The sequence below is a fragment of the Dipodomys merriami genome, unplaced genomic scaffold (assembly GCF_024711535.1).
Source record: "Dipodomys merriami isolate MVZ:Mamm:240054 unplaced genomic scaffold, mDipMer1.0.p SCAF_14, whole genome shotgun sequence".
Lineage (NCBI taxonomy): Eukaryota > Metazoa > Chordata > Mammalia > Rodentia > Heteromyidae > Dipodomys > Dipodomys merriami.
This window is the reverse complement of record NW_027202715.1, coordinates 13,642,969-13,666,770: the sequence shown is the minus strand read 5'-3', so window position 1 is coordinate 13,666,770 and position 23,802 is coordinate 13,642,969. Positions and strand designations below refer to the sequence as shown.

The window sequence follows — 23,802 nt, the reverse complement described above, 5'->3', positions numbered from 1 at the left end:
AAACCCCAACAATTTCTAAAGAGGCAAAACTCCCAAAACTTACCAAAACTCCCCAGCTAATCCCTGGAGGCATGCTTTTCTTTTCCTAAAAAAATCATTTTTTGCTATCTGCCTATTTTTTGTGGTTCTCCTGCTGTATCTGAGCATTATCCTAATTTTAGGCATTGTACCCAAGAAACACCTGAATCACCTGTACCACCACAGCTGGCACAGATATATGTGTTAGAATCTTTGCCTATTTACCCACAAGGGAACATCAAAAATTTACTAAGTAAGAAATTACAATATTTATTTAAGGTAAAGAAAAATAACTACAATATCCTGCATCTTGTATATACATATAATCTGGGGAGAGGAAAGGAAATAACAAAACACTTAAACAAGGACACAGGATGACCCATTGCAACAAAGATACCTACTGGATAGTATATTGGAAATGAACTTTACAACTTCCAGAAGAAAGGAGGAGAGGGGGGATAGGAGTGTGGGAGCTGGGGGAGGGAAGGGATAATGGGACAACAAGAAAGGGAAGGGGTAATAATGATGGACAAGTAATGTATTATTGCCTTACTTACTGGTGTAACTGTAACCCCTCCGTACAACATCTTAACAATACAATTTTTTTAAAAGAAAGAAAAATAATTCCAATTCTGTACTAGTGGAAAAGGAGAGTTGTATAATTCAACTCAAATTTTAAAACCTATTTACAGCTGGGCACCAGTGGCTCACCACTATAATCTATCTACTTCAGAGACTGAAATCTGAAGATACTAATTCAAAGCCAGCCTCAGCAGACAATTCTGAGAGACTCAACTCCATTTAACCACCAAAAAGCCGGAATTAAAAACCAAAAACAAGCCGGGCGCTGGTGGCTGAAGCCTGTAATCCTAGCTACTCAGGAGGCTGAGAGGATCACAGTTCAAAACCAGCCAGGGAAGGAAAAGTCCGTGAGACTCTTATTCCAAATAACCACCAGAAAACCGGAAGTGGCGGTGTGACTTAAGTGATAGAGCACTTGACTTGGCCTGAGGAACAGCGACCAGGCCAGAGTTCAAGCCCCATGACCAACAAAACAACAACAACCCCCCCCCCCCCCCCCGACACACACACACACAAAATGCTAGGTACCAAAGGCTCACACTTGTAATCCTAGCTATTCAAAAGGCTAGGATCTGATAATCAGGGTCCATTGCCAGCCTAGGCAGGAAAGTCTGAGAGACACTTATCTTCACTAAACTACAAAAAAAAAAAAAAAAAAAGCCAGAAGCCAGGTGCAGATAACTCACGCCTATAATCCTAGCAACTCAGGAGGCTGAGATCTGAGGACTGCGATTCAAAGCCAGTCCAGGTAGGAATCAAACTCATCTCCAGTAAACCAAGAGAAAACCGGAAGTGGCTCTGTGGCTTAAGTGGTAGGGTGCTAGCCTTGAGTTGAAGAGCTGAGCAACAGCCCCCAGGCCCAGAGCTCAAGCCCCACGACCACCACCACCAACAACAAAAAAGCTGGAAGTAAAGCTGGGGCTCAAGTGGCAGAATGCTAACCTTGGGCAAAAGAAGCTCAGGGAGGACAGTGACCAGGCCCTGAGTTCAAGTCCCAGGACTGGCACCAAAACAAACACAACTTGTAAATACTAGTTGAACTTTCTGCAATTTGTATGTAAAACATAACAGAAACTTTTAAAAAAATCTTCTGTGTTCTTTTATTTTCTTTGTAGCAGTAGTAGGCCTTGAACTCAGGGCCTAGGCACCACCCCTCTCTACCACTTGAGCCACAGCTCCAATTGTGGCTTCTTAATCGTTAACTGGAGATAAAAGTCTCACAGACTTTTCTATCTGGACTGTCTTCAACCTGTGATGCTCAGATCTGGCTCTTTTTTTTTTTTAATATATTTTTATTGTGAAAATACTGTACAGAGGGGTTACAATTACATGGACAAGATAATGAGTACATTTCTTATCAAGCATTGTAGCCTCCCCCTTTGTTTCCCCTTCCAATCCCTTCGCATCCTCCCGCCCCCCCCACCACCAAAGTTCTAAAGTTCGTTTTTCGACATAATGACTTGTACATCTCATTGTTGCAATGGGTCCTCCTGTATCCCTGTTTTAAAATTTTGTTTTCTCCCTTCCCCTCCACATATACCAACATCATATATAGTGAAAGCAGGGGTTATACCATGGGGAGAGGAACATACAAGGCAACAAAGACATAATCTTATAAATATGTTAGAAACAATCGCATGAAAGATCTCTCTTTTTTTTGTCAGTCGTGGGGGGCTTGAGCTCTAGGCCTGGGAACTGTCCCTGAAAAATTCAGCTCAAGGCTCATGCTCAGATCTGGCTCTTAAGAGGTTCTTTTTTTTGTTTGTTTGTCATGGGGCTTAAACTCTGGGCTTGGGTGCTATCCCTCAGCTCTTTTTCAGCTCAAGGCAAACACTCTACTGCTTGAGTCAGAGCGCCACTTCCAGATTCCTAATGGTTTTTATTGGAGATAGTCTCACAGACTTTCCTGCCTGGGCTGGCTTTGAACAGTGATCCTCAGATCTCAGCCTCCTGAGTAGCTAGGATTACAGGCATGAGCCACCAGCACCCAGCTTCTCTTATGGGGTTCTTATAGAGCCATTTTGTAAGACATGGTGGGTCAGTGGTAGAGTGCTTGCCTTGCATGCCTGAGGCCCTGGGTTTGATTCCCCAGCACCACATAAGGAAAAAAGCTGGAAGTGGCGCTGTGGCTCAAGTGGTACAGCGCTAGCCTTGAGCTGAAGAGCTGAGGGACAGTGTCCAGGCCCAGAGTTCAGGCCCATGACTGGACCCAAAAAAAAAAAAAAAAGACATCTATACATACATGCTCCATAAATATAATTTCCAAAGCCTCTTAAATTCTATCTACTTCCTTGAATTGAGGGGAACTAGTCAAAGAAACAGCAAAGTTAAACATTTATTTTTTCTGAAGGTTATATTATCAAGAACAAGATAAATGAGATAAAACTAAAGTCACTTTCCCTGGAGAATTTATCAAAGAATTGAGCCTGAAAAGAAAAAAAATTCTATAAGCTTATACATTGTGATGAAATTTCAGGATTTGGAATTTTTGTTCTCCCAACTGAGGAAGTTTTAAACTTCAGGTTTGTGTGTCTTTTTTTTTTTTTTTTTGCAATGTAAAATAAAATGAAAAGGAAAATTGATACCTTAATCTTTTAACCATCAAGACAAATTTCTGATGCAGTTCAGAGCATCTTTTTGGCTGAAAAACACAAAACAAAAATAGTTAATGGCTATCATTTACTTATCAAGTGAGATACAAACTTTGTTGTTAAGGAAAAATAAATTTTTGTTTCAGAGTACATTGAGAGAGGTGAATGTATTTTAATAGAGCTAACTTGTCACTTTATGCTTTGCAGAATACTGCTATGAGAATTAAGAGCTTCTCTTTCGTATTCTAATAGATGGGTAAAGTCATTTAAAAGATGAATTATTTCCGGAAGTACAAAAAGGTGCCATTATAAAACCACCAAAGTACTCTGTGACCACTAATGATAGGAATGTGGTATTTGGTAACTTGCCTTAATGACTTTTGTAAGCACCTCTAAACTTACTCAAGGACTGTTAGGTTTAGCAATTCCCCTCAAGTTGCTTTACAATCTGAGTCTACAACTCAGATCCTGGATCGTTGAATGGATACACCTATCCTCCGGAATTTCCAGGGAGAGCGCATAGTCGTATTTCTAAGTCATTTCTAGTTTCCTTGTTTCACTTTAGTCTATTTCAAGAATACAATTCTGAAAGTGCCAATCACAGCCAGTAAAACGTAGGAAGAGATGCACATGGCTAGACTGAATGGGACAAAAAGGCCAGTCTGCGAGGGATTCCCCAGCCCCAGTTCCTTTCCTCTCCGGTTCCTCCACTGTCCCACCCGCAAGGAGTCTGACCTCCCGCGCCAGCGGACCGAGGAAGGAAGCCCACAGTCCGGAGGCCGGGCCTGCACCCGGGGATCCGCAGGAGACCTGAGCCCTGGGGCGGAAATGCAGCGGGGGTGGGGAGTTCCGTGACTCAACGCACCCGGGCCCGCGGCCAGAGCCAGGGCCTCATTCCGGCCCAGCTCCCGCCCCACCCCATCCCAGCGTCCCGCACCCCTTCCCCACCAGCTCCTCCTCCGCTCCGCACACACCTGAGAGCTCCGCAGGAGGCGGGGGCGTCCTCCCCACCCCGAGATCCCAGCACGCCAGCCCGCCCCGCCTCTCCTCTACGCCCGCCCGCCAGCGAGCATGCGCGCCAAGCGCGCCCGCGCCTGCGCGCTCCCGTCTCCCCGCCGGCACGCGCCGCCGCCTGGGAGGCCGGGCGAGGCCGCGGCGGAGGCGGAGGCCCGGCGCCCTGGGCGGCGCGTGGCCCCCGAGGCCCGTCCTCCCCCGTTAGGCGACGAGCCGCCAAGGGGAGGGGACAGCTGGGCAGGCAGGAAGCTGCGGCTTAAAAGGGCAGCCCGCGCCCAGCCCTTCCTCCCTGGGTCTCCGGTCTCCGAGCGCCCCTCTCCTAGCGGCCCGCACGCCTCCTCGCCTCCCGTCCGCCGCCGCCATGTACCGCCGCCTGGGCGAAGCGCTGCTGCTGTCCCGCGCCGGGCCCGCCGCGCTGGGCTCGGCCGCCGCCGACCCGGCCGCGCTGCTGGGCTGGGCCCGAGGGCCGCCCACCGCCGCCGCCCCGCCGGCCGGGCTCGCGCCGCCCGCCCGGCGCCACTACAGCGAGGCGGCTGCCGACCGGGAGGACGACCCCAACTTCTTCAAGATGGTGGAGGGCTTCTTCGACCGCGGCGCCAGCATCGTGGAAGACAAGCTGGTGGAGGACCTGCGCACCCGGGACAGCGAGGAGCAGAAGCGGAACCGGGTGCGCGGCATCCTGCGGATCATCAAGCCCTGCAACCATGTGCTGAGCGTCTCCTTCCCCATCCGGCGCGACGACGGCTCCTGGGAGGTCATCGAGGGCTACCGGGCCCAGCACAGCCAGCACCGCACTCCGTGCAAGGGAGGTGAGCGTCCCCGGCTCGGTCCCGCCCTGGCCCTTCGGCTGCAGGCCTCTAGCTTTCTCGAGCCGCTGTTTACATCAATCCAGCCCAGCCCAGCATGGGTGTGGTAGGCTGGGAGGATAGCGATCTTTTTTTTTTTTCTTCCCCTCCCTAAAATCACCACGTAGTCGGCCCGCCTCCTTTACCGCGGGAGCGCTCACCCGGGGCCTCTGCATCTGCTGGTGCTGCATTCAGGAAGAGCGGTGCCAGTCTTTTTGGGGCCACCTTGTCCCTCACCCAGGGTGGGCCTTGTCGAAATTGCCTTCCTACAAAAGTCAGTGACCAGCCCTTCTGGTGCTGCCTGGGTGGTTGTTGTGGGGTTCTTATGACTCACCTCGAATGCAAACTGAAATTTTTTATTGCTTTCCCCTCTCCCCAACAGTAACAGATGATATAAGAACACAGAAAAGGACTCGCCTTCTAGGTTTGAGGTCTAGGTTTGAAATCTAGACAGTTGTATCAACCAAAGGAATCTACTAATCAAAAAATTTTAAAAATGAGCAGTGAAACATCTCTAACAAATAAACACCGGACAGCCTGACATTAATTCTAGACTTCAGGACAACCTGCCAGCCAATGGAATGAAATAGCCCTGGGGGTGTGTACCGGTCCTGGCTAGCACCAGATTGGAGCGTCAGAAAAAGTTACCAATTAGTCGTCACTGAGCTGTCTGGTAGTTTAAACTTTTGGAAGTTGGTAGATTTAGTTTTTATAGTCAAGATTGCTTTCTTGGGGCCTTTTTCATATTGTCCCCCAACAAATTGTGCGGTATATACGTCTGTAAAGATGCTTGAAAATAACCTACAACAGACAAGATCACTTCTTTTTTCATTTAAAACGAGGAAAGTCTTGCTGGCGATGGATAATAAACATTAAAGAGGTTAGGCAAGGCCTTTTGTCTGCCTCAACCTTTTCTAGTGCTTTCTAATATCAGCTGGTTTATGGGGGTAATTTTTAGAAATCCTTTTTCTACCCAAAAAAACTTAAACTTGAAGATAGTTCCCAGCTTGGGGTGGGGGTGGGAGGGAAAGAGACAAAGGTTGCTGGTAAGGATTTAATGATTTACTAAATTTACATTGACTCCACCCCACTTTGAGGTTTTATCTTTGGAGTTTAATTGTCCTTTGGCTCAGTTTCCTCTGCAAAAAACTGGTGGGACCACTTGACCTCTAATTTCTATTCTAACTCCAAATTATCTCCCCCCCCCCCCTTGCTTTCCCTTCTACCGTGCCCTTATTTTCCAAAACTGGAATGAAAGTTTAAAATCACATGAAAAGCAAACAAGGATATTGGAGTAAGAGACTATGTCTGCCCATACTAACGTTGCAGATTTTCTTTACAAAGGACACCAAATGTATTTCACAATCTTGACAGCAGTTTTCCAGTCCCTTAAAGACCCACATATAAATCAGTATATTAGTTTTGCTACAGAATCTGTTTTGGTCTCTGAAGTTCTCTGTGTTTGTTCTGAGCCCAAGTCCCCACAAATTAACTAAAAACACCTCAAGTTTGCTAGTTTGTCAGTCCTCTTCCTCTTGTTGCCACAGCAGTTTTAATGCCAAAATATTAAACCTAGCAACAAATTGCATCAACTTTCCTTAGCAGAGCACTGTTACTATAGAACTGGATTGTGCTAGAATGTCTGATAGTTTCTATTTTGTTTATCCCATTTACAGGAAGTATAGTACTAAAGATGTTTTACCTGGACTGGGAAACTAATTGTAACTAGTTAAAGTAGAAAACATTACAAAGTGATACAGTGTCAAAGAAAATTGGTCACTGTACATTAATACATTTACTTAGTATCTTAAAGAATTTGAAAGACTGGATTGAGGATTATACAGCTGTGAAAGCCTTTAGAAAGATAATAAATAGGTGGTTGGCAAAATTTAGGAACTGTACTGTAAATTTCTGTGCCTTGCTTTGAGAACATTCAGGATCTTGGGTGCAATACATTTGTTATCCTTGTTCTAGTACAAAAAAAATGTACTCTCTAAGCAGGACTATTTTAGTGGGACAAAGCTTTTTTGATGTATAAGAAGGTTGTTCAAAAGGTGACTGCTGTGCTGGGCACCGGTGGCTCAAGCATGTGATCTTATTGATTCAGGAGGTTGAGATCATGGTTCAAAGCCAGCAGGGCAGTTAAGTATAAGAATCCATTTCCAGAATAACCCGGGGGCCAGCGGTGGGGAGAACTGGGCTGTAGGCCTGGCTGAAATAATTAGAGTGTCAGGCCCTGAGTTCAACACCAGTACCACCACTAAAGTAATACAAGATACTATTGGGCTGGGACTATGGCTTAGTGGTAGAGTTCTAGCCTCGCATGTATGAGGCCCTGGGTTCGAGTCCTCATTACCACATACACAGAAAAAGCTGGAAGTGGTGCTGTGTGTGGCTCAAGTGGTAGAATGCTAGCCTTGAGCAAAAGAAGCTTAAGCACCAGCACTGGCAAAAAAAAAAAAAAAAAAGGTACTACTGTGTTGTTCACACCTGAATTCTCAACTATTTACTTAGGAGACTGGGGCAGGATAATCACTTCAGTCCAGGAATTTGGGGCCAACCTGAACAACATAGGAGACTAAGTCTCAAACTTGAAAAAGAAGCAAGAAAATTGTTAATCTTGATGTTACTTTGATACTAGAAATACAGAATATTTAGGTGATAGTTCCATTGAGCTTCAGTGTTTACCTTTTACCCATTTTAGCACATTCCCACTCACTCCCCAACTAACCTATCTTTTCCCAATGCTCTTTACTAATGGAAAACCTCATCTGCTCTCTCCATTCCTTCCCAGCCCTCAGCTTCTTACATCTAATCTTCCCTCCTCAGCATCCTTAGTAAACCTAAAATAAAATACTCATCATGGTTGGAGCAAAGTCACCAATTACCTACTTCAGGGAAACAAGTAGTTTAGACACCTGGAAGTGGCTGAGTAATTTATTTTAATAACACCAAAACATTGTTTTTGTGCATCTCTTCCCTGAATATCATATTTAGTGGAGGCCATTGGATTTTCAGACATTAAGGATGTACAGAATAGGTAGAGATGTAACTCAGTCGGACATGTGAGCATTTGTAGAGAGAAAAAAATATGTTATAGGCTCTGTAAAGATGTTTAAGTGAAGCTTTAAAAACGTTTTCAGCATAGATGAATATTGTAAGAATAAGTGATTTAGGAGCCTTGTTCAAAGATTCTGGTAACATTGGAAAACATTACACGGATTGTCCTATTTGATGTGAGGGTAATCTTGCAGTATCTGTTACCCCAATGGTTTCCAAGGGTTGATTATGCTGATCCAGCCAACTAGTGGGGGTCCCCTTCTTCCCTCACCACTCCCAATAGGGCTTTTTCCTACATTAGGTACAATAGGAATGTTGTCAGAGTAAACTCTTTCTTAAATCATTTACAATAGTTCTGCAAAGGACTATAGAAAATTTATTACTTAAAAGTTCATTTGGGTAGGGCACCAGTGGCTCACATCTGTAATCATAGTTACTCAGAAGGCTGAGATCTGAGGATTGTGGTTCTAAGCCATCCCTGCAAGAAAAGACCCCACCAGACTCCAATTAACCACTGAAAAAGCAGAGGTAATACTTTGGCTCAAGTGGTAGAGCTCTAGCAGGTGGAGGGAAAGATACAGGTTGATAACAATGACTCATTGATGTCCAAGTTAATCTTCTTTCTCTTCAAGCCTGTCCCTCATTGTCTTTATTTTCCTCCATCACCAATTCTATATTCTAAAGCTATCATCATTTAAATATGGTGGATGGAGAATTGGCAATGTGCCTCAAGTTACACACACACACAGAAAAGAAGTCTACATATGGTTGTTGGGCTGTGGACTAAACCCTCAGATAACACTGACCCCAAATCTTTTACGTAGATATAAATAGATTGATAAATAAATACACACACTCAACTCATTTCACACTCACACACCCCAACCCATTGAGTATAATGGCAAAAAAGCAGCAGTAGTAAGTAGATATTCTTTGCTCAGTGACAGGATGGCCAGGCCAGATTGGAGAGTCCATGTGAGCTTGGGTAAGACTGCACAAAGCTTGGTGCCTTTTAAAATGAGACATCTTGGGGCTGGGAAGGTGGCTCAGTGGTAGAGCGCATGCCTTGCATGCCAGAGGCCCTGGGTTCGATTCCTCAGCACCACATAAGCAAAAAGATAAAAGCTGGAAGTGGCGCTGTGGCTCAAGTGGTAGAATGCTAGCCTTGAGCTGAAGAGGTAAGGGACAGCACCCAGGCCCAGAGTTCAGGCCCCACGACCGGACCCCCCAAAAAAGCAAAAAACAATAAAATGAGACAATCCTGTCTTTACCAGGAGGAAAAATGCTTCTGACTTTTTTTACCTACTGAACCATCATCAACTTGAGAATTTGAATGAACATACCTTCTAATATTTTGAAAGTATGCTGCGTCTGCATCTTGCTGCCACATGATAAAATGTACAATTTAACTTGTCTGGTAGATTTGAAGATAGGTTATTTGTGTATCTTTTAGCTCTTAGTCCAGAGGCTGTTTATAATACTTTTTAGTTAAATGCAGAACTGTTTACTTCATTGAAGCCATGTGTCTCTTCCTTCCACATATACTAGAGAATACAGAAAAAAAATGTTGGTAGAAGCCGGGCGCTGGTGGCTCACGCCTGTAATCCTAGCTACTCAGGAGGCTGAGATCTGAGGATCGCGGTTCAAAGCCAGCCCGGGCAGGAGAGACCGTGAGACTCCTATCTCCAATAAACCACCAGAAAACCGGAAGTGGCGCTGTAGCTCAAGTGGTAGAGCACTCGCCTTGAGCTGAAGAGCTGAGGGACAGCGCCCAGGCCCAGAGTTCAAGCCCCACGACCGACAAAAAAAAAAAAAATGTTGGTAGACTGGTATGCTTCAAATAGTTCTTGTTTTGCCTATGATTTATGCGAGTCTATTTAGCAACTTTGCTGTGACAGTAAAAACCCCACATGTGGTAAAACAAAGATTGTCACCCATTATTCAAGGTATACGGTGCAAGAATTAGGACACCATCAGTTGAAAACTAAGCACCAGTGTACATTATTAAACACCAATAAAATTGGTAGTAATATTTAAGGATAAGAAATTAAGTTTGGGGTTTGCTGACTTATGAATAAGGGAAAATTTGGATTTATCTGATAGTTACCAGTGGCCCATACCTGTAATTCTAGCTACTTAAGAGACTCATGGTCTGCCAGAATATTTTGTAAGAGCCTATCTCGAAAATAACCAGCAAAAACAGGGTTGAAGGCATGTCTTATGCAATGGGATGCCAGTTTAGCAAGTGTGAGGCCCTGAATTCTAACTGCTCAAAAAGAAAAAGAAATTGGATTTACTACTGTTGTTAATTTAAGTTGCTTGGGAACATCTTTATGTTCACTAATACTAGAGATATCAAAGATTTGGTTTGCGGTTGATAAAGACTAAAATACTAACCAATGTTGAAAAAAAATATCCAAGGCACTAATTCCATTTCTCTCTGCTTCTCTTTTATTTTGCATAATAACTGTCTTTCCAGTACAAGTAAAAGAGATATTAAATCTGTGTGCTTTAATAATGCACAAAGATTCATAAATGGCCCATATATTCTTATACTCAACCAACCCCTTTCAGAACACATATGTGATTCATATATTAGTTAAATGCTGGACTTACTGTTACTAAAAGACTGACCTTGTGTGGGAGAGCCCAGAGCCATTTGCCTTCTACCCTCTGGCAAAGCAAAGTGGTTAACAGTAATAGTTGACAGTAAAGATCCACGTGTATGACAGGTATTTTGCTCAGAACTTGTCATGCATCATTGCTTTTTATGCTTTATTAAATAAACCATTGTCCCCAACTTCCAAATGTAGCCAACACTTACGGGTAAAGTTTCCTTTGGAAAGGTGACATGGCTGCATAAATAATGAAATTAAAGTTCGTTCACTGGTCTCCTGATTCTAGCACCAACCTCCTTAATTACTCAGCTGAATAATTTTGAAGTAGCTTTCACATCTCCCCATTCAAAACTAAGAAAATTTCTCCTTGTTATGAATCACTCTCATTTCTCTTGATTAGTCTTGGAGAATGTCTACAGCCTAATTCTGAATGACTTCTAGGTTAGAGAAAAATGTGAAAGATGACACAAATGAAAAACCATGGGGCTTGAGGTGTAGTTCAAGCAGTAGAACTATTGCCTAGCAAGCATGAGGCCCTGAGTTCATTCCCCAGTACCAAAAATATGTATATACATAAAGGTAGTCAATAATATGGCTCCTTTTACCATTTTTCACTATTACAACTATACCACTATAGAACTTCAAAAGACATTTTGTACATATTGGACCTTAGGACTTATATGAGTGTTCATGTGCCCTCCCCCTCCACTCCTTAACCACTCTTATCATGAGAGAAAGAACAAATGAATAACCAAGGGTAATCTTATCCAGAATGAGATAAGAACCTTCTCTAAGAACTAGGGTCCATATTTTAAATCATTGTTTTTCATTAGATGTTCTCACCTGCAACCTTAAAATTAAAAATCATTCCTTGGTTCACATAAATTTCTGATAGCCTATTCATTTTATGTTTTTAAATTGCTTACCCTTATCAAGTACTATGCTCTATATTTAAGAAGATTTTTATTTATATATTTTTGGCAGTTCTAGGGTTTGAACCAAGGAGCAGGCTCTCCTCAATTCTCTGATTTGTATCCAAGATGAACAGAATTGTGTGCTCTATACTTAGAACCGGTATCTAAAATAAAGGGTTGCTCTGATCTGTAAGATCTGCCTCAACTTGGGGAGTCAGAATTGGAAGAAAGTGTGACGTTCCCCAGTTGGATATATGGGGTGAAGGAGAAAAGAGTCAAGGATATCTAGACTGTTCCCCGTCTCAAATATTGGTAGAAAAATGATGGTACCAAGAGCAGAAAAGTGTTATAATAGCTCCCTCTTATCTTGATTAGTGTATTCCACTATATGTTCTACCTACCCCATTAAGTCATTTAGTAGAGGTCTTGGTAATCACAGTACTTGGGCTCAAATAACCCTTATTTTACTTATTAATGGCTTCCAAGGCACAAGAGTGGTGCTGGCATTCAGGTATACCAGAGAAAGATGCTTCCTTTAAGTGAAAAGTAAAAGCTTATAATAGATACAATATGTGTGAAGAAAACACAATATTTAAAGTGTTCAGTACCATCCCTGTTTTCAGTTATCCACTGGAGACACCCCCTCTACCCCCACCCTCCCGCCTTGCAGGCACCCCAAAGAGCCTTACCCGGAGTGAGACAATGTCCCAGACATGGTGGTATCTATCTGGAATCCCAAGACCCAGAAATTACTCTTGAAACTAAAAAAGAATGGTCAAGTTAGAGAAACAGCTCAGTGGTAGAGGGCTTGCCTAACATGCAGGAAGCCCTAGATTCAACCCTCAGCATCAAGAAAAAAAAAGAGAGAGAGAGAGAGCAAAAGGGAAAAAACAGTCCCTTTGCCTATGGTGCCTGCACGTCTTTTCGTTCCCTTCTCCCAACAATTCTCTTCCTCGCTGAAGACCTATCTTACCTATCACTTAGAATTGAAAATATAAATATGACACTGAACACAATAAGTTGTTGTTCTCTTTTAACTAGAATATTGCTTAACTTCTTGAGGTTTCTTTGCTGAAAGGGCAAAATTAGTGGGAATGTATGACTTAGAGTTTACTATTAGTCATTGTCAGAATAAGAAATTTAGAAAGAAAAATTTAGCCAGAACCTCCTTTTAGTGTATAATCTTCCATCCATCCAGAAATAATGTAAAGATTTAAGCATTTGACACTACTGTGTCTTTTAGAGATGCATCCATATATGAATACATGGAGAATGGTTTGGAAAGATAAGACCTGAAAAATGCAGCACTCTTCCACTGAGTCACACAATTTTCATCTTCTTATAATTTCACATTTAATGAAAAGAAATTGATGTTTTTCACTATAGATAAAACATTTGCTTCCCAGGAAGCTTGAATTTTGTCTCTTAAAAATGGTTAAGATCACTATGTTGGAAATGAACTTTACAACTTTGGTGGGGAAGTGGGAGAGGTGGGGGAGGGAAGGGATAGTGGGAGAAAAACAAAGGAAGGGTTAACAGTGCTGGACAAGAATGTACTCATTACCTTACTCATGTAACTCTAACCCCTCTGTATAGCGTTTTTATAAGAAAATAAAATTTAAAAAAAAGAAAAGAAAATGGTTAAGATAAGTTGAGCACTGATGGCTCACGCCTGTAATCCTAGCTACTCAGGAAGCTGAGATCTAAGGATTGGTGGTTTGAAGCCAGCCAGAGGGGGGGGGGGGGAAGGTCCCCCATGAGGCTATCTCCAATTAACCACTCAGAAAACAAACAAAAACAGAAGTAGCTTAAACTGGTAGAGCACTAGCCTTGAGCAAAAAAGTGCTCAGGGACAGCACCCAGGCCCTAAGTTCAAGCCCCATGGTGGACCCAAAAAAAAAAAAAAAAAGGTTTAAGATAGAAGTGGAGTTGTGACTCAAGTGGCACACTAGTCTTGAGATCTAGAGCTCAGAGACAGCTCCCAGGCCCTGAGTTCAAGCCCCAGGATCTGCACCCAAAATAAAATTATTTGTAAAATGGATAAGACAAAAGACAAAAATGTTAAATAATGGGTTTGAAATCTTGGGTGCTGTCCCTTAGCTCTTTAGCTCAAGGCAAGTGCTCTATCAGTTGAGCCACAGTGCCACTTCCTGTTTTCTGGTGGTTAATTGGAGATAAGAATCTCTTCGACTTTCCTGCACTGGCTAGCTTTGAATGCCATCCTCAGATCTCAGCCGCCTGAGTAGCTAGGATTACAGGCGTGAGCCACTGGCGCTAGGCACCGGTGCCCAGCTTGGGTTCTAAAGCTTAAATGCAATGTTTCCCTGCCTTCTTGGAACAGTTAGTTGGTACCAGTTAAGCAAATAGAAGTGTGGTTTTTCTTAGCTTCTCGGTGGGATTGGTCTTCCCAGAGCTGAATGTTTTAAGTTGGTGCCAAGCTTCCAGATGGTCATTACTTATGGGCAGCAGCTCTTCACTGCTGCTCTAGTCCTTTCAGTTAGGTTAGGCTATTATAAGTGAAGAAAATAAACCAAAATTGAGAAAACAGGTTCTGGTTGGTCAGTGGTAGCAGTGTTAAATATCATCTTGAATATGTTTGAAAAGTTCTAATGCCCTTCTTGTTCTTCTGGGGGCTCTATTTGTGGTAAAAGTTTGTTTCAGTCTGGATACCAGGTATTTGCCCATGCTAGGCAAATGCCTCTATTTCTGAACCAAATCCCTAGTCTGCAATTCCTCTGTATTTGTAAAATAATATTGATAATTTATAATTTTCTGGGGAATAAATAATATCCTATTAAAAATATCTCAGTTTATATACTTTTTCTAACACTTGAAAGTTACTGACTCATCACATAAACCTGGTAATAGGTTACATGTTTCTTGCTTAATGTTTGGTTTGGAGTCACCCATGAAAGGGAAGAAAAATTTAAACTAGTTACTTGTGGTTTTCACTGAATCATTCAAAATATTGAGTGGGTCTGTTTTCTTGATTGCTATGGTAACTCAGGTTAGTTTATGCTTTTGATTTTTATTTCTCCTAGAAAAACTTTAGTGTGTAGCAATCATAATTTTTGAGCATACTAAGCAGTATCTTGTCATATTAAGAGACAGGGAACTGCTTTGCTCTGTGTATAGTTTACAGATACCGCCTATATTTCATTAGTGTGTTTGTTTTTTTCTTTTTAATGTAGAACAGCTGTAGTCAGTTTCTCTTCAGAATGCAAAATTTGGGGCCGGGAATGTGGCTTAGTAGTAGAGTGCTTGCCTTAGTGTGCATGAAGCACTGGGTTCAATTCCTCAGTACCACATAAACAGAAAAGGCCAGAAGTGGCACTGTGGCTCATTTGGCAGAGTGCTAGCCTTAAGCAAAAGTAGCTCAGGGACAGTGCCCAGGCCCCAAGTTCAAGCCCTGGACTGTCAAAAAATAAAATAGTGCAAGATCTGGAACTGGAGGCATGGCTGAAGTGGTAGAGCTCCAGCCTTGAGCCAAAAAAGGCTGAGTTCAAAAGCCCCAGTACCAGCACACACACTTAAAAAAAAGGAAAAGAAGGTCTATCATAGTTCTATTTAGTAAGAACTTCATTCTGTCCTCTGCTCTTCATTCAACTGTTACCCAGTTGATGAATATAAACATCGCTATGGTGGTTCTCTAGTTTGCTCCGGTGGGCAGGAGCATAGATTATTTTGTCATTAGTCAGAATATGGTCCTTTCTTTTAGACATCATTTCTAATGATATTTGGCTTTACAATTAATCATCATGGCTCAGTCAGTCATGGAATACTACCTACTTTTCATTAAAACCATCTGTGGCCAATATCCTTCACTGATCTACCTTTCTCCATTGTTGAAATTAAATTATTTCTTCTACTTTCTGTCCATTTGCACTCATTCAATCTCTGTTAACCTAGCAAGTATGAGGCTGGATTCCAGACCCAGTGCTGCAAGGGGGGAAGTGGCCATTCCTGGTAGACCTGCTCACCTTTGGCTTCTGTGCCACACTGGTCTGTCTCACAGATAAAGGAGGACTTGCTTAAATAGAAAAAGTGTCAATATTCAGATTGCAAGTGAGAGTCATCTTTGTTGTTGTTGTTGTTTTGTTTCCTATACTGGGGTTTAAATTCAGCCTGGCTGGGCCAGGCCATCTTCTAAATGAACCATACCCAAGGAATTGAGCAATTAAGCAATTCCTTTCAGTACATGAAGTTTTAGGGATTATTTTAAAAATGTGTATGTATATATTATCTATTTGAGGCCTTCTTTTTTTTAACTTAGGAAGCAAAATAGGAATTCTTAAGATATATAACCATTCAAAAATTCTTTTGTTGTGTCCACACACTCCTATTCTACTCATTTCTTTCCTTTTTTTTCTTTTTTCTTTCTTTTTTTTTTTTTTTTTTTTGGTTGGTTGTGGGGCCTGAACCCTGGGCCTGGGCACTGACCCTCAGCTCTTCAGCTCAAGGCTAGCGCTCTACCACTTAAGCCACAGTGCCACTTCCGGCTTTTTTCTTTTTGCTTATGTGGTGCTGAGGAATCGAACCCAGGGCCTCATGCATGCAAGACAAGCGCTCTACCACTGAGCCACCTTCCCAGCCCCCCCCCTTGTACTCATTTCTTGATGTCTACTGAATGCATAAATTTTGTACAGAATATCTTCCTTTTTGTATTCTTTTATTCCATTAGAATATAGTGCAGAATATTCAAGTAACAGTATATTTTTAGCGGTTATCTTTGGTTTGGGATCCCATAGGAATAAAAATAACTAACTTTCCTGGAATGTGAGTGTATCCTGTTTACTGCAGTTGGTCTCAACTACTACTACATAATATTTTATTTGTGAATGTACTTTGAGATTTTTATTTTTTCATGTCAATAGCTTACATCTCTACTAGTATACTGCCAGAAGTAAAAGCTTTGTGTACTCTGTTGTGTGCCTTGCTTCAGTTTCTGTCTTTACCTGCCCCCACCTATATTACTCCAGGACTTAACTCCTCTAAGCTATTGCTGCTTTCCAGATAGCCACTCTGGTGCTATGAGTTTTTTTGTTGTTGTTGTTTTTGTTTTTTGGGTCCGGTCATGGGGCCTGAACACTGGGCCTGGGCGCTGTCCCTCAGCTCTTTAGCTCAAGGCTAGCGCTCTACCACTTGAGCCACAGTGCCACTTCCGGCTTTGTTCTTTTTGCTTATGTGGTGCTAAGGAATCGAACCCAGGGCCTCAGGCATGCAAGGCAAGCGCTCTACCACTGAGCCACCTTCCCAGCCCATGGTGCTGTAAGAGTTCTGTATTCATAGTCTGCCTAATAATGCCTGTGGTGTAACAGGTAATTCCAAATGGGTATAGCCGGGGGCAGTTTTCTTCCTTTACAAAGAACACTTAGGTTCCATCCAGTAAAGACAATGTGTTTTTTGTTACACACAGTTTCCAGTATTGTTCCAAGACTTAAAATTAAATAGAGCCTGAGCTCGCTGGTGGCTCACGCCTGTAATCCTAGCTACTCAGGAAGCTGAGATCTGAGGATCGCGGTTCAAAGCCAGCCCGGGCAGGAGAGACTGTGAGACTCCTATCTCCAATAAACCACCAGAAAACTGGAAGTGGCGCTGTAGCTCAAGTTGTGGAGCGCTCGCCTTGAGCTGAAGAGCTGAGGGACAGCGCCCAGGCCCAGAGTTCAAGCCCAACGATCGACCCAAAAAAATAAATAAATAAATAGAAATTTGGATTACACTTATATATGAAGAATTTTTTTTGAGGGGATGGGTGATACTAGGCAGGCACTCTACTGCTGAGCCACACAGTCCATTTTTGCATTGTTTGGGCATGCCACTAAGCTCAGTTTCTCCCATTGAGATGGAGTTGCAAAGATTTCTGTCTAGGCAGAGCTGGCCTCTTATCCAGTCTCCTAAGAATCTAGGACTAAGGACTGGTGTCTAACTTTTTTGTGGTTTATTTGGGGGACAAGGCAGTTAGTTGGTTGAGAGAAGTTTTTGTGATGTCTATAATTAGACTCAGCCTTCCACATGGCTAAAACTACAAGAATGTACCACCCTCTCACACTAGTTGTTTTGCTTTTATTCACAAGAGAATGTTTATTACCCTCGGTGCTAGGCTAGGGATCAAACCCAAAGCCTCCCAGCCAACCCTGACTGAACTATTTTCCTGCCTTAGCCTCCTAATAGTTGGAGTTACAGGCTTATACCACATGTCAGAATTTGCTCCTCCACATACACCCCGCCCCCCATATGGTGGTGGACTCAGGGTTTCACACTTGGAAGGCATGCCTTCAGCCCCTAAGGATTTGCTCTTTATGGTTGTACTATAGAAAAACATTCTTGAAGCATATCAGTATTTGTATTGATAGTTTCTAGAATAAAGAGGTTTTCTCAAACTGCCAGTGGTTCCCAGAGTTCTTACAAGAGAGGGTAGCTTCCTATAAATGTTGTTCACATGGTGCCATGGGCTGAGAAACCGTAGAGGAAAGGCAGCCTAACCCTGTGAAACTTAGAAGGGGAATTGACCCAGACTCCCAAAGCCAGTGGAAAGGGCAAACTCACACTCTATGTTCCTTGTACCAAATACCTGGTGCTTTCAGGTACAGAAGCATTAAGATTTGGAGTTGTCATCCACTGGCCAACTCTAATCTGCACAGAAGTACAGGCAAAACTAGAAGTGCTCATCCCCCGAAAAGGGGAGATGACCTTTCTTCTCTCATCTCCCAGTTGAGAGAAGCTGGCAGTTGGGTAAGGGATTAACAAAAAGGATTTTCTTGTATATCCCAGTTGAAACCAGAGCCCCCATCTATACATCTGGTATTGAGGTTAAATCTCTCAAACCTAGTAACTATGCTATTTGCCTCTGCTCATGTATTATCAGAAAGCAGAATTCTAGCTGGGTACATGCCTGTAATCCTAGCTACTCAGGAGGCTAAGAGCCAGAAGATTGAGGCCCAAAATCCTAAAACTCCATCACCAAAATAAGCAGCAAAAAACTATAACTGGAGGCATGGCTCAAAAGTGGTAGAGTTCAGTCATATGAGTAAGCGACCCAAGAAAGCTCAAGTTCAAATCCTGATACTGGCAAAAAAAAAAAAAAAAAAAAAACATTTTTTTTTAATCACTTCTACAAACTCACCCAAACCAGGCAACAAAAGAAAAAAATCTTAGTTGCCTTCTGGAAAGCATTAAAAACATTAATTTGAAGATAAATTTTGTCTTGAGAAATCAGTTACTGTTATGTCCTGCTAGGTTGTAATTTCCTCAAGGACAAGGGACTGCCTTTGTCATCTCTAAAGCCCTGCCTCAGCAGGGTCTTTACCATCACTGTCAGAATACTTTAAACCAAAGTCAGTGTTCATGCTGAAGTACTTTCTGGGTATCTACATAGTAGCTTTTCATTTTATTTTATGGTCTTACACATAAGCTAGCTCAAGTATTCTTAGAAGCAAAGGGATAATAAAATGGATCCTGAATTTGGGGTGTTTCTTTGTTTTGAAACTTCCTGGAAATCTGTTCTAAATAAATATCCCTCCTCTCCCGCCACCCCTATTTTCTTTTCCATAAAAATCATCACCAGGTATCCGTTACAGCACTGATGTGAGTGTAGATGAAGTAAAAGCCCTGGCTTCTCTGATGACATATAAGTGTGCAGTGGTGGGTAAGTGATCCTCTTCGTTGCTACTTAATAACTCTTGGACTATATGTTTACATATAAGGCTTATTTTTACGTTTTAGAAATGTATCTTATCAGAACTGAATTTTTTTGTTTTTAGTTGCATACTAAGTCTTAAACATTTTTCAATTAGTCTTAATGATCAAACTTAGTTTTTAGTTAAAAATTTATTTTAGAAGAGATTGATTTGAGTTCTGAAAGGGCATCTCACCTTTTTCTTTTTTCAGCTTACATTGGTTATACAGGGAGGGATTTCGTTGTTACATTTCCATACATTCACATTTTTGTAATACAGGTTGAACATCTGTAAACATCTGAAATCCAGAGTGCTCTAAAATTTGAATCTTTCTGAACTCCAACATGTAGCAATTAGAAAATTCCATACTTGACCTTATACAATGGGTACCCGGCAGTTAAAGAGCAAGCATACTAACAGTGTCATTCCAAATTTCTCATAGGCTTCTGTGTCTTCATAAAACAGAATACACTTGTTTAGACTTGAATTCCATCCCCAAGATACAGCATCATATAGATGCAGATCTTTTTAAATCAGAAAGCTAAAAAGTCTTCTGATTTCAGATAAGAAATCCTCAACCTGGGGCTGGGAAGGTGGTTCAGTTGTAGAGTGCTTGCCTTGCATGCATGAGGCCCTGGGTTCAATTCCTCAGCACCACATAAGCAGAAAAAGCCAGAAGTAGCACTGTGGCTCTTCAGCCTTGAGCTGAAGAGCTGAAGGTCAGTGCCCAGGCCCAGAGTTCAGGCCCCATGACTGGCAAAAAAGAAAAAAAAAAAAGAAAATCCGCAACCTGTATTTTAACCTTTATAGAGTAACAACTTTTAGTCTCCTCTTCCAGATGTGCCGTTTGGGGGTGCTAAAGCCGGTGTTAAGATCAATCCCAAGAACTACACAGTAAGTAACAAAGTGACAGATATACACATACAATGCATTTACCAAAGAACTAGACATTTTGGATTTCTATTTATACCCTGTACCAGTGAGATTAATGGTTTTTTATGATTTCCAGAAGCATTATGAAAAAAGCAAATAATTACCTTATAGAGTGTGTTGTCATACAAAAAACTTAACTACCTACCAGTACCTTTTTTCATTTTCCTACTTTAATATATTCAGACACATCTATGATTTAAAACTATGATCTAAATTTTTAGTACATATATGTTTTAGGGAGCAAATATCTTAATCCAGTAAAGTATATTGTTGATCCTGTCAGTTCCAAGATAATTAAAATTGGTTTTTAGAGTGATCTACCCATTAGTAAATTAATGTTTTATATAAAAACATAATAAATACGTATCATTCTCTTTAAAATGTACTATTTAAATGAGAATGTAGACATAGTTCACATGTTCCATATGAATATAATACATCATTTTGAGAGGGTCTTGATATGTAACCCAGGTCCACTTCAGCCTCCTGAGTGCTGGGATTATAAGCATGTGCCACCAAACTTGGCTGTATCATTTTTCAGTTAAGCTTGATTAAGGTTTAGTGTTTTTCTTTTGGGGGGGGGAGGGTCCGGTCATGGGGCCTGAACTCTGGGCCTGGGCGCTGTCCCTCAGCTCTTCAGCTCAAGGCTAGTGCTCTACCACTTGAGCCACAGCGCCACTTCCAGCTTTTTCTGCTTATGTGGTGCTGAGGAATCGAACCCAGGGCCTCATGCATGCAAGGCAAGCGCTCTACCACTGAGCCACCTTCCCAGCCCCTAGTGTTTTTCTTTTAAGTGGAGAATAGGAACTGGTGTTAAGTCCTAGTTCTGTCGTCATTTTCCTAACCTTTTTGTTACATAGATTGAGTGCAGAAGCTCATGCATGCTAAGCTCACCCTCATCCCCTATAATCTTATTTTTTATCCTTTTTTGTGCCTTTAAAATGGAAATATGTTGTGGTTATACAGAGGATTACAGTAAGAAATACATGGAAATGCTCTGTGCTTGGAAAATATGAATAACCCTAAATGATTTTCTCCATTGTTTTATTATTGGTGTTTTATCTCCCCCCCCCACCCCTTTTTCTAGGATAATGAATTGGAAAAGATCACAAGGAGGTTCACCATGGAACTAGCAAAGAAGGGCTTTATTGGTATGTATTGCTATGTGCTTTTCTGTGTATAATGAGACTTACAAAGTAATTCTGATAAATCTTTTATGTGTGCCTCAACACAGAGCCCTTTTTTACCTAAAAGCCAGGTTCTGTGATAGATATCATAGGCAGACATACTCAGACTCTTTATAACACATCCATAATAGGGAAGTTCAGGCTGTCAATGTACATGTCCTCTTCTTGTGCATGCCTCCTAAGTGTTTGAATCAGTGTACGCTCTGATAGCTTCTCTACTGAGCCAGTTGAAATGCTTAGGATGTGAAATACCTGAATTCATTTTTTAAAAAATTTATATGTAGAAATCAATTTTTTTAAATAACCATCCTATCTTCCCAAAAGTGGGGAAGAATCCGATGCTTTTTGGAGTTACTGTTTTTAAACAGTATAGCTGTAGCTTTAAAGCAATAAAAATAGGTAGTGAAGCTAATGTGGTTCTCAACAACAATGCAGTTCTAAGTATACTTGTGCTCATTTGCTAGATATTTATTGTCTTACTGGCTAGTGTCAGTGTTTATACATTCTGTGTAAGATAGGATTCTTCGCAATGTATAAATTTTCAAGCAATCTTAACTTTTGTGTGTGTGTATGCAGCAGTCCTGGGGCTTGAACTCAGGGCCTGGACACTGTCCCTGAGTGGGCCACAGCTCCACATCCAGCTTTTATTGGTAATTGGAGAAAAGAGTCTTATGGACTTTTCTGCCCAGACTGGCTTTAAACTGTGATCCCTAGATCTCAGACTTCTGAGTAGCTAGCATTGCAGCATGAGCCCCTGGAACTGGCTTACTTATATTTTTTATATATGTTTCTTTTCTTGATCTAAAAAGCTTCTCACTTGCTTAAATAAGATAAATAAAAATTAATAGAATGTTTGCCTTATTATACCTACACACACAACACTAAAAAAGACTAAAAACAACAATGAGTCCTTTTTTCTTTCCTGCCTTTGCTCTTTTTTTCCCCACATTCCCTTCACTTGCAAACTAAGGTATTCATATTTTGAAATTTGTCCCATTTTTAGAAAATTAAAGCATAAGGTAAACTACTATGGAAATAAAATAAATACAACTAAAGCTGGAATTTTACAAGATTTGGCCTGAATTCCAAATTTTATTTATTATTTTTTTGGGTCCAGTCATGGGGCCTGAACTCAGGGCCTGGGCGCTGTCCCTCAGCTCTTCAGCTCAAGGCTAGTGCTCTACCACTTGAGCCACAGCGCCAGTTCCGACTTTTTTCTTTTTTCTTATGTGGTGCTGAGGAATTGAACCCAGGATCTCATGCATGCAAGGCAAGTGCTCTACCACTGAACCACCTTCCCAGCCCCATGAATTCCAAATTTTAAAAAGCATTTGGGTTCTCACCATTCCCTATAGCAGCAGGAACTTACACATCCTTGCAAAGTAGAAGCATACTGACAGAGGCAGCATGTTCACTACCTCATCCACGCCTGTGGAAAAACTTCTAATTCTGATATGATGAATTGAAAGCAGGTTTAGCTTCATGATGGCCTTCACTGATGTTTATATCTTATCTCTAAGCCTGAGCATTTTAATAGCTTTGGTTTTAACCTTTATCCAGTCTTGATTATTGCTCACATTTAGAGTGTGTCCAGTGTAATTTAATGAATCTTGACCAGTAAGTTAAGTGACTGTGGAGACACTGAATGACATCAAAGTTTACATGTCTATTCTTTTGACTTTCCATAAACTGTCAGCTAATGATTCACACAATCTGAGTTATGAGACTGAATTCTGACTGTTTCATTTTATGACTTCAGAATCAGCTTGTCACAATCCTGGTGGAGTGACAGGTGCTGGAGGGAAGTGGAGCAGGTGGGGTTTTAATAGTGAAGTATTGAGTATGGACCAATTTGGGGGGTGTTGGCATCATAATCATGTTTTCTTCCAATCTATGAGCATAGACTATCTTTCCATTTATTGTGATCACTAACTTCTTTCAATAATGTCTCATAGTTCCCAGTCTAGAAGGCTTAGAACTAAATATTTTATTTCTTTTGGTACAATTGTAAGAGGTATTTGGTCTGTAGTTTTCCTGTAATATCTTTTTCTAGCTTTGGTATCAAGGTGATATCAGCCCCATAGAATGAGTTTGAAAGTATTGCTTTCTCTTATAATTTTTTGAAAAGTTTGAAATTATTGATTACCTTGTGTCAGATTGTAACATACTGTGTACATACTGTGACATTTCCCTGCAGGTTCCTATGTCTCCAACCTTCTCATCTCCTATGTCTACATATACCTTCAGTTCTTACCTTATACTCATGTTCTTAGAAAAAAATGGACTTTTGCCACAGACCTCTTTGTTAAATATTATAAATAAATTCTGCAATTCAGGGACTACTTGCAGTCAGTAGTTACTTGT

The 23,802-nt window shown here is 41.6% G+C and overlaps 2 protein-coding genes across 4 annotated transcripts in view; one reads left to right on the top strand and one right to left on the bottom strand.

Moving 5' to 3' along the window:
* Nucleotides 1-4,245, bottom strand: part of Shld2 (shieldin complex subunit 2) — a 62,843-nt gene extending 58,598 nt beyond the window's left edge. For all 3 annotated transcript variants that reach the window (XM_070020774.1, XM_070020775.1, XM_070020777.1), the window contains exons 1-2: nt 4,166-4,245; nt 3,186-3,241 (exon numbers count right to left, since the gene is read on the bottom strand). The gene's annotated coding sequence lies outside the window, so the exon portion shown is untranslated. The remainder of the gene's footprint in view (nt 1-3,185; nt 3,242-4,165) is intronic.
* A 147-nt stretch (nt 4,246-4,392) lies between these two features.
* The window catches only part of Glud1 (glutamate dehydrogenase 1), a 35,192-nt gene continuing 15,782 nt past the window's right edge, over nt 4,393-23,802 (top strand). Inside the window, exons 1-4 of the mRNA XM_070020773.1 lie at nt 4,393-5,014; nt 19,207-19,287; nt 20,157-20,212; nt 21,339-21,402. Of these exons, the coding sequence (XP_069876874.1) occupies nt 4,567-5,014; nt 19,207-19,287; nt 20,157-20,212; nt 21,339-21,402 (649 nt within the window). The 5' untranslated portion in view covers nt 4,393-4,566. The remainder of the gene's footprint in view (nt 5,015-19,206; nt 19,288-20,156; nt 20,213-21,338; nt 21,403-23,802) is intronic.